General features: G+C 42.3%; 2 protein-coding genes across 2 annotated transcripts in view; both read right to left on the bottom strand.

Annotated features, from left to right (window-relative positions):
• Window positions 1-806: 806 nt before the first annotated feature.
• CARTPT (CART prepropeptide) lies at window positions 807-4,699 on the bottom strand. Its single transcript, XM_081212551.1, has 3 exons — window positions 4,461-4,699; window positions 4,043-4,126; window positions 807-2,576 (listed from the first exon to the last, which is right to left on the bottom strand). Exons 1-3 carry the CDS (start codon window positions 4,602-4,604, stop codon window positions 2,469-2,471), a joined length of 336 nt encoding a protein of 111 aa, XP_081068677.1. The 5' UTR covers window positions 4,605-4,699; the 3' UTR covers window positions 807-2,468.
• Window positions 4,700-10,652: 5,953 nt separating this feature from the next.
• MCCC2 (methylcrotonyl-CoA carboxylase subunit 2) overlaps window positions 10,653-10,900 on the bottom strand; it is a 37,422-nt gene continuing 37,174 nt past the window's right edge. Inside the window, exon 17 of the mRNA XM_081212503.1 lies at window positions 10,653-10,887. Within this exon, the coding sequence (XP_081068629.1) occupies window positions 10,770-10,887 (118 nt within the window). The 3' untranslated portion in view covers window positions 10,653-10,769. The remainder of the gene's footprint in view (window positions 10,888-10,900) is intronic.

Here is a 10,900-nt window from a genome sequence, read left to right as displayed (position 1 = left end):
CCTTTGCTTCCAACCTTGGGGCCATTCAATAAAGCTGAATGTTGGAAGATTAAGGATGTACAAAAGAAATAATATACGTAAACTATGTAATTTGCTTCCACAAAAGTCATGATTAGGATTGCACTGCAAGTTATTCTTGCCGCTGAGGTCAGTGCAAACTGTGACTAACATAGTCTGAATCCAACGCACGGTACTTTTAAATTTGTTATTTATTGAGCACACGTTAACACTGAAATACCCTGGGCATTATGATAAAGCCATTATTGTTCCACCATTTTCCCAGAGGCAGTCCAAGACATTTGAGAGGTGGCCATCCTTGAATCCTTGCCATGTTTCACAGGAAGCAAGAGAGCATGGAAGTGTTTATGAGACTTGTACCACAATATCGCCAGTGACTTTGGGCGAAACCCCTGGGTCCCACATTGCTCCATTGGTGCTCCTGATAATATGGCCATCCACCCCAAGACACCTCTTAGATACCATTTGGGCCATCCCCTATTTTCCAGAATATTAACCATTTAACAACTGTAGCTGGTGGTAGGAGCATCCCGGTAGAGCATCAGGTTAATCTTGCTGACAATGTCCATCCAAACAAAGGCAGCAGTCCTTCAAATTTCCCATTTACCTTACCAAATTCTGATGACTTTATTACCAAGGCTTCAGCTTTGCTATTCACATGGTCATGTATGCATACGTTTGTGCAGGTGAAAAAGAACTTGCAACCACCTAACCCAAAATGCCCGAGTATAAAAAAAAATTCCCAAATGTCTGAAGATACTAAAAGAAGAAGGACTACACTGAAGAAGGACTTTGTAACAATGATTTTTATTAACAATCAAATAAAGGATTTGAACACAATGGGACATTACTGGAAAACATCTAAATGTGTGAGCTGTACATTGTTACAGAAGTACAGAAGTATTCTGTTTTGTGTGCTTCTAAACATTAGAACTCTTCCACTGAACACTCAGTCTCACAGTTCTGGACCCTGATCTATTCTGCAGCAGCTACCATCCATTCCACGCAACATAAGATATGTGAGAAATGGTGCCTAAAAATGGAAGGTTTTCCATATTTAATAGAAATTTGTACAGTACCCACCTTGATTCAGTAACCCCTACATCTTTAATGTGAGCTGCTTGGAGTTTATGATGCCTTGACCTATTCTTTTCAATCTCTTGCCAAGACCTGGTCAGCACAATGGTCAGAGATGTGCACAATGGTCATGCTGTTTGTAACTGCACCAAATTCATGCGCTGGGTCTCCAAAACAATCCCAAGTGGATACATCCATTAACAATGCTTTCTTACAAGTAAAACTGTTGGTAAAAGCTTAGACATTTTGGTCAATTTGAAGAAGACCCTTGTTCTCTTTGAACCTGTATGCTTTTTCACTGTTGAGAAAGGAAGACCCAACAACTGAAGTTTATACAGAGGAAGATTTGAGCAATATTCCTTTCTTTTCCCTTGTGGCTCCTTCAAAACCTAATTTGGCTACATATTAAGCATTTCTTCCAATTATTTCAGATTTTGAAGCCTGCTGCAGATCAACCGTACATGGTTTTCAATGTAGGACTGTTTTCATACCACGTGAATTTAGTAACCAAGAAGCAAACATGAAATAACATGGGTGGCTGATCAGTACAGATTCACTCGCTGAAGCTGTTTAACATGAAGTCAACATAGTGACATGTTTGCAATGCAGTTACTATTACATACACTTGCCCTTTGAAATGGCAACACCACAGGCTGATCCATTGCACACTTGGTCAAGAAAAACCATTCCTAGTTTCTAATTGCACCTAGAATCCTAGCATGCAGTATACAATTAGCTTCCATTGCTTTTTATTTTATTTTATTCAAGAATTTGGCCGCCCACCAAAAAAGGTGCAGGCACAGGGTGAAGGCATTACCAAACAGAGACAAAAGGACTGGCCCACAGGGTGCTTTGGAATGATGCCTTTGTTTACTTACTGTTCATTTACACATTTTCCTTGGTGTGCTTTAATGAAAAAGGTATTAACAGACACTGTCCTATTTATTGTTTATGTGTTGCAACCTCCCACATGTCCTGTCTCTTGGACCATTGGCTGCAAAGAAGGTAGACAGGTTAACGGACGCTCCCTAGATCTAGTTGTCATGAGGACATTCCACATACAAAAATACTAATTTCAAAATATCATTTGAGCTTCTTTGCACAGAGATACAGATGCATGGAAAGAACAAAGATGGACACAGGGAAGAAAATCAAACGGACAGAAAAATGTCAGACATCCTAAAAGGTAATGCACTGGCAACAGTTAAATATAACTGTCTCCTTTTTCCCCGTGTGTGTGTGTGTGTGTGTGTGTGTGATGGATACTATTCTCCACCCCACCCCACCCGCCTCGGTGTCACAGGTATGATCCTTCAGGCAAGGCAAAACTGGATCTTTCTCTGTTCTTCAATGGTCGAGGGAGGGGCATTTCTTTACAAGCACTTCAAGAGAAAAGTGTTACAAGATGTTCCTCTGGGGCAGTCACAGAGCTTTCCGATCCTGGATCCTTTCCGCACGGCACACTGCTCTCCAGCATCACACTGTTGTTGAGAGTAACCAACAGTTAGACAAAGGAAGTCACCATGCAGAAGAACATAAATGGCCACAGTGCCATTTCTACTAATTTTTCAATACCCGAGCTTTACTTTTTAAGGATTTAAATATTCTGCTATCCCAATATCCTAATGGGAGAACGAATGAGTGGGAGAATTGGTTTGCTCGGCTTCAGGTTGGGGGGCTTCCAGAATGGGGCTTAATTTGCAAATGGGTCACTGACATCCTGCAGATAGGTCATTGGCAACAGGTCTTTGTTTTTTGTTTTTTACTCATACAGATAAATTCAGATTAAATGGAGGTGAAGCCAGGCTTGCACTTTGAGGCCAGTGATGATGTGTAGGTGCTGCAAAAATAACAAAACAACAACAAAACCAACATCTGCTTGCATGAGGAGCAGTGATCCCGCAGTAAGCACCCATCTGGAAATACGGATACCAATATTGGAACATCTAGAAAACCACATTAAAATCTCATCAAAAAATTCACAAGCATACTTCCCCTAGGGAATCTGTTGTTTAATAATGGAAGCATGCAATATTTGAATTAGCAATCCTATACATTTCAACTCATAAGTAAGTCCCATTGTTTTCAGTGGTGCTTCCTTCCTGGTAAGTAATAAAAGATCACAAGCAAATAACTGTTTTGACCAAAGCACACATACTGCTGCCAAACATTTCAAGTACAGATTGAAAACTGAAACCCTACTTTTATGAGAATCCACTCAAAACTCAAACTGGAAATTTAAATATTGATAACATTAAGGAATTTTGTCTCCCAGTGCAATAGAAAGTAATCCTCTAATACCTTAATATAGCAAGGGGGAAGTGAAATCTAGTCCTCAGCTGAAATCAATTACCAGTTTCTTATCGGCTATTCAGAAGGATTTTTTTTTTAATGTGCTCCAAGTTCCACATCAATTTTAGATGATAGGATATAACAAAATATGCGAAGAAACTAAGACTGCAACCTTCCACTTACACTCCATTTTGAAAAGAGGAAGCCTCTTGGATCTTCACCAGGATTTACTTCCCAAACTTGCTTCAAGTTTAATCATGTCTACTCAGAAGTAAATTTAATGGGATTTACTCCCAGGTCTGTGTAATCGGGGACTGCAGCCTTGTAATACCTAATGGATTAATACGGCAGGGAGAGCTCAGAACTCTTGGAATCACAGCAATTGCGTGAAAGAGCAACAACCTGCAAAACTTCTGAGAGGTGTGGACTCCCAAGTCCCGATTTCAAATTAAGTGGGGGACGCCAGGATGAGAACCAGTCAACCAGGCTGAAGTCCGGAGGAACTGCTCAGTTTCCAGAATCCAGACTGACAGTCCCAGCCCTGTCTTGACCACACACCCACCCCGCCACTTCCTCTAGTCCCTCTCCGGACAACTTTCTCCTTCGAAAGCTGTCCTTTCCCTTCTCAGCGCGATGGGATCGGAAGCCAACTCACCATGGGGACTTGGCCATACTTCTTCTCGTAATGCGGGAGCCGCTTGCTTTTCAGCTTCTCCAGAACTTCCTGCAGCGCTTCGATCTGCGGACACACAAAGCGACCCGTCAGTGGATCGCGCAAGCAAACCTCGCAGGGCGGTGGGACCCCTGCCTCTAGCGGACACGTGCTGCGCTGCCCGGGGGCACCACGAGACGGGACACCCTCCTTGAGAGCCTTCCTCCTCGAGCTTCAGCTCCACCTCAGTCCCTAGATCACCTGCCTGCTCTTAACTGTGGCGAAGTTTCCCCGAGACTTCTACCTCTGCCGAGCAAAGCGAGCGATCCAGCTAAGCGAGAGATTTTACGCGCGATCCGAGCACGCTTTCTGGGTGGCCCCCGCCCTGCCCATGCACATCCTTCCCTGCTGTAGGACCTACCAGCTCCTTCTCGTGAGACGTATCCTCCATCGTGGAGTAGATGTCCAAGCCTCGCGGCTGGAGCTCCGTCTCCTCCTGCCCTTTGACGCCCACCAGCAGCAGCACCGCGGCTCCCAGCAAAGCCAGCAGCCGGTAGCTCTCCATGGTGCTGAAATGAAAACGCTGCACCTCGCGGCGCCCTCTTTATACAGCTGGCTGGGGGCACCTGTTGACAGAACTGCTTGCTCTGCGATACGTCAGTCCTGGCGCGGGTGCTGATGTGTGTGTGTATAGGGTGGGGGGAGGCGGGGACTGCAAGGTGGATGACGGATGAGTTGGACGATTAGCTCAATTTCCTCCAGGGTGGACGGGAGGAAGAAGACGCAAGACAAAAAGAAAAAGGGGGGGGGGGGAGGAAGGGTGCACTTAGGGTAAAGCGCAGTGACGGGCCTCCTTCCGGAGACAGAAACAATTCCTATTTCTAATGCAACGTGTTCCTCATGGACATGAGTATGATCCAACTTAGTAGCACTGTGCGTGGTCAGAAGGTACCTGGGAGCGTCTAAAATGTTGGCATATAATATCTGTACTGTATTTTTTATTAAGTTGTCATTACACAAAAGAAGTCTCCAAACAACATAAAACGCAAAATTAAACCAGTTAGGAACCAGATAACAAGAAGGAAACAGAACACAGTGAACAAAATTTCTCATCCAGGAGTGCTATGAAAAGGATAATCCCAGACCAAAAGTTGAGCACCGCAAAAGAGGCTTGATCAACTGAAGTATATGGGCAAAAGAAATGCCTTTGCCGGGCATCAAAAAGCTGATAATGAGGGCACCAGACATGTTGCCCCGGAGAAAACATAGAAGAAAGCAGTTGACTGAACATAGGAAGCAGTTCCTTCGTGCCAGTTCGGATCATTGGTCCTTCCTCTCCATTTTATGTAGCTATTCAGGAATTCTGGGAAAGCTGGTTAATGTTGGATGTAATCTGAATGTTACCTTTGTAGAGTGATTGTCACTCTCATGGATGGTTCCCATGTTATGGCACTAAGGCTCAAAGTTCCACATCATATGGTTCATGGTTCTGCTCCTGCCTGCTTTCCTAGTGTTAGGACTGCTGACACTAGCAGGCGAAATATCCATATGATTCCAATAATGAATGTGGTGCAGAACTCAAAATGACGCCAGTAGAGCACAGGAGCTAACTAGAAGAGGCAGCAACCACAGCACAAAGACCACATTTAAACCAGACCTGAATTTACACAAGAGGATGGAGGGAGGATGAATAACTTTGCAGTCTACATTATGCAGCTGTCATTATGCCAGGGAAAATGGTCATGGTGGCTCTAGGCTTTCAGTCTAACATTTCTCTTGTTACAAATGAAAACTGTAAGTGGTACTGAGCAGTCTGCATCCTGCATGTTTATAATATGTCGTTTAAAGTGGATTTTGGTGTAGGTCAGTGATAGGGAGGCTGTGATCAGATATTTTTGGACTCCAACTCTCACCAACCCCAGCCTACATAGTCCATGGTCAAAAATTTTATTATTATTATTATTATTAAACAAATTTATAAACAGCTTCACGGCATAAGGCCATCAAAGTCACGTCCAGGGTAAAAACAAAGTAAAACACAGAAGCACAATCTCCAAGAACAAGAAAATCAGTCCAACAAATTCTGTAACAATAGAACTATCCATACAAAACTCAAAAAAAAAAAAAAAAACATTTCATGAAATGTAAAATTGATTTTTTCCATAAATGACTGAGTTACACTTCAGGGAAAGCTTTTGTAAACAAAGCTGTTTTTTGTAAGCATCTAAATAGAAGAGAACAAGAGTTTGGACTTGATATCCTGCCTTTCACTCCCATTAAGGAGTCTCAAAGCAGCTAACAATCTCCTTTCCCTTCCTTCCCCGCAACAAACACTCTGTGAGGTGAGTTGAGGCTGAGAGACTTCAGAGAAGTGTGACTAGCCCAAGGTCACCCAGCAGCTGCATGTGGAGGAGCAGGGAAGCAAACCCAGTTCACCAGGTCACGAGTCCACCACTCTTAACCACTGTCACCAAGCTAGGCCCGTGACTTCTGCTGAGAGTTGTACTCCACTTTTGGAAGGACACACGTTTCCAATTGTTTTGGATTGTTGGTTATATAATTTATAAAATAGGGTAGAGTTGAGGTGGTGTAGGTAAGCTGCTTTAAGGCTTGGTTGTGAATGTAACATTTAGAAACTGCAATGACTGCTCAACTATGGACTTCAAAATAAATTGCTTTTATAGATTAGGTCTCACTTATCTCATTAACTGTGTAATGCTTAGTAATTTTAAAACAAGGACTTAAATCACATCTCACTTACATGACTCACACAAAATAACCAGTTCTATCAAGAACTGCCCATGTTCTTAGCCAGTGCTATTTTTCTAGAAAAAGAAGTGCCAGAACTCAGCCTGAATGTCTCGTTTGTTCTCTAATAATGGCAATGGCTCCCACCTGAGGTGTTGGAATTGAGTTCCAGTGAGTTCCCGCTGGAAAAAAAGCCCTGAGTTTTATACTCTCATCTGCGGATGCAACTTGGGATGTATTCAGCTAAGTCCTACTTGGGTAGGGCATTGAAATTAAGTTAGTCACAACTAACAAGACTATTAATTTTAATGGGTCTACTCTATGACCCTATGATACTATCCCTTGTACTCTCCCCCAGAGGAATTGCTTCTGTTCCTCAACCATAACAGGCCTAGCTCCTTAATATTTTTAATGCACTCTCAATGAATAAAACCAAATGTTACCTAACAGACATAATTTTATTTGTATGCCACCTTTCCATAGCTAAACTCATGCTCAAGGCAACTTGCAACAGGAAAATAATTACATAACTAACAAAAGTACAGGTAATCATAAACAATTAAAATATCAAAAAGTACACAACCAAATTGAACAATTTCCACATAAACCATAGTATAAAGATATAAAAAATACTATCAATAACAACCCCCTCCTCCCCGCAAAAAAACCCCTAAGCAAAACCCCAGCCTTAGAGTCAAGACTACATGTTTATGACAACAACACAGTGAAAATTAGTAATTTCCTACATCTTATAATAAGTAAACAGGAGGTAACATTTGCAAGGTATGAAGTCTGTAGAAATGCATCCTTTTTCATTATCTACATCTCAAGATTATTGATGAATTATTCCCAGCTCAAGAAGGGATTTAATTACCACTCTCTGTGGGAACCTTGGCAAGATAAGGATGTAATTCTGCAGCAAAGGCCTGGGGTCAGAAAGTAGTCTTCCTACTCCCTGCAACTAAAGGACAAGTAATCTGGCAAATAGTTCTATGAGGCATTGTCTGCAGCCCAGAAGAATGTGTTTACAGTAGTAAAGATGACCCAATTCTATGTGCAGGGTTTTGACCTATGAAGTCTTATGTGGTTCAGGACCCCAGTAGAAAGGACCACCTCTCACCATAAGAACCAACATATTTTTAATATATCTTAGTCTCTAGGTTGATGATTTTCCTTTTTACTGTTATCCACCATGAGCAATATTCTGTTGGAAAGGTGAGCTATAAATATTCTGAATAAAATAAAATAAATCAGCATATTGCTGATACTCCCGCCAAATTTCCTGATGAGGGCAGTCAGTGGCTTCAGAAAGATATCAAAAAGCATGGGAGACAAGATGGAACCCTGTTCTACACCACAGGACAGTTCCCATGGCACTCAGAGTTGCCTTTCTAGAACGACTTCCGTATTGGGAAGTAGGGTCAGAAGCACTGAAGTGTTGTGCCCCCACCTTGCTAAGCCTTTCCAGAAGTTACTATGGTCAATTGTGCTGAAAGATGCCGAGAAGTCAAGAACAAGCAGGGCCACACTCCCACATCTTTCTCGTAACAAATGTCATCAACCAAGGGTAACCAAGGCTGTTTCAGTGCCATGACCCTCCATTCCTGAAGCCAGAATGAAATGGATCCAGACAATAGGTCTCCTCCAACCATGCCAGAAGCTACACCGCCAGCACCCTCTCAAACACCTTGCCTCTAAAAAGGATATTCACCACTAAGAAATAGTTGTTTAACACTTCTTGGTCAAAGCAAGGAGAGGAGGCATCACTGCCTCCTTCAAGGCAGTTGGTACCTCCCTGTCCTCCTATTTGTTCTCAGGAGACAATGGAAGACTGCACCATTTGGGGTAAAGTCAAACGATTGGAGAGCTACAGCACCTGCTGTGGCTCTAGAGACCAAGATGCAACCGGGGCAGATCAAGGCATCTGGTTATGCTGCAGCAGATGCTCCATAGCATTTCTTTTCTTGGCTCTCCTCCCAGTAGTCATATCTCCTCTTGTCACTGCTGCAGATACAGAACCTGACTGGAATCTGTTGAGAACTACACTTGCCCCACAGTACACAGCAGGGAGATTTCATTGTAGCTGTTAGTGACGGTGGTCACCTTTGTTCATGTATGTAGAGGATCATAATGCCTTGTTCTGAACACCGCACGAGGAGGCTGTAGAGGTGTATCATGAGGAAGGAATCGAGTTTTCAGCACTTCTGTCGGGATTCCATCCTGTCCTGGGGTTTCACAACATGCCTGCTGAGGTCCAGCACCAAGGGCCTTCTGGCGGTTCCCTCGCTGCGAGAAGTGAGGTTACAGGGAACCAGGCAGAAAGTCTTCTCAGTAGTGGCACCTGCCCTGTGGAAGGCCCTCCCAGCAGATGTCAAGGCAATAAACAACTATTTTACTTTTAAAAGACAACTGAAGGAGGCCCTGTTTAGGGAAGTTTTTAATGTCTACGCTGTATTGTTTTTAATATTTGGTTGGAAGCTGCCCAGTGGCTGGGGAAATCTAGCCAGATGGGCAGGGTATAAATAATAAATTATTATTATTATTATTATTATTATTATTATTATTATTATTATTATTATTATTATTTGAAAGTTGATGGGTGTTCTTCAGCTTGTCAAGGGAAGGACATCTAGCTCTTCCAAGACAGGCAGAGTCTGGCTCCTGTTGACTGCTGTGTCAGAGACCATGTTTCCCCAGGAGTACAGTTCTTGATAGTGCTCTGCCCATCACTTCATCTGCTTGCTGTGGTCTGTGATGCTCTCTCCCAGCAACGTTTACAGCAGTGCAGTTTTTCTGATTATTGGCTCAAAGACTTTCTTCATATTTTACAAGTGTTGCCAATGTCAGCAGGAGTTGAATGCTCTGACCCAGCTTTAGCCAGAAGTCATTGGCACATCATCCGGCAATCCACTGGGCATCACTCCTTGCCTTTCTCAGTGCAGCAAGCATATTTCCACAGGGCACACTTTTTCCTTCCAAAGAAACATTAATTATTTGAGTATGTAACTTGGGGAGAATTACAATTAGATAACAATGTAGTAAATCTAGTTTCATTTAAATTATGCCTGAACACATTTGGACTAACAACTGCGTCTTGGAACAGATTGCCTTGCTATGGACTGTGCTATGGAATAAGATACAAGGTTAAAAAATGCCAAGAATCAAGCAGCTCCCATTGGTTTTAGTGTATTATCTCAAATTCCTCCCATAAAGGCAACTAATCTTTGTTGGAGTCAAGTCTTTTCTGCTATTAAATGCTGTGGGTGAGACCCAAGATAGTGGAAGCAGGTGTTCATTTATACAGGGTGGGGCTTCTTCTTTCTCTCCTCCCACCAGAATAATTTGGGAGGGGCACATGGGGGCTGACAGAGGGGGGAGAAATTGCAATTCCCATTGTGCAAGCATATTTCCATTGGGCAAGTGGTCCTTCATCATTGAACGTCACCCTGTACGTTACAGGTGGGGCACCAAAGGAGGAGAATAACATTGGGGACAAAATAACATCTGCGAGAGAAATATGACTGTACAGCAAAATAAGATATATGGCTTTGTTCTTTCTTACCTACTCATTATTACTCACTGTTAATTATAGCTCATTTTAGTTAACTGAAATATATAAAGGTGTATGTGATGCCTGGCTATTTGAATTAAATTAATGAAGATGTATGAGCTGTCTGGCTTCTGAATCACTTATATGCCTTAGATTCAAATTTGAATGTTATGGAGAAGATACTTGTGAATCCAATTTCAATTATTTAATAAATTGTTCAGTTTTTTTTGACAAAAATGCCACAATTACCTGTCTAATTACTAGAGCGATATCATATGAAGCCTTATTTCAATATGCACAACAATAAAACCCAACTACAGTATTGAACATATCTTTATTTGATATACTGATTCTTTTAGTCCATTTTATGTTTTGATTTGTTAATTAAAATCATATTAATAATCCAGAGGTGCCACTGCCAGACCATCCAAATCACATTCGGAAAACTCCAAACTCTGTCTTCTGGGTGGGCGCATTGAGTGCAGCACTCAGGCTGAGACCCAAAACCAGTCTTGTATCAGCTGGGTCAATAATTCCATCATCCCACAGACTGAGAAATAAAA

The sequence above is a fragment of the Podarcis bocagei genome, assembly GCF_964188305.1.
Source record: "Podarcis bocagei genome assembly, chromosome: 11".
NCBI lineage: Eukaryota > Metazoa > Chordata > Lepidosauria > Squamata > Lacertidae > Podarcis > Podarcis bocagei.
The sequence above is the reverse complement of the archived record's forward strand: the minus strand, read 5'-3'. Positions and strand labels throughout refer to the sequence as shown.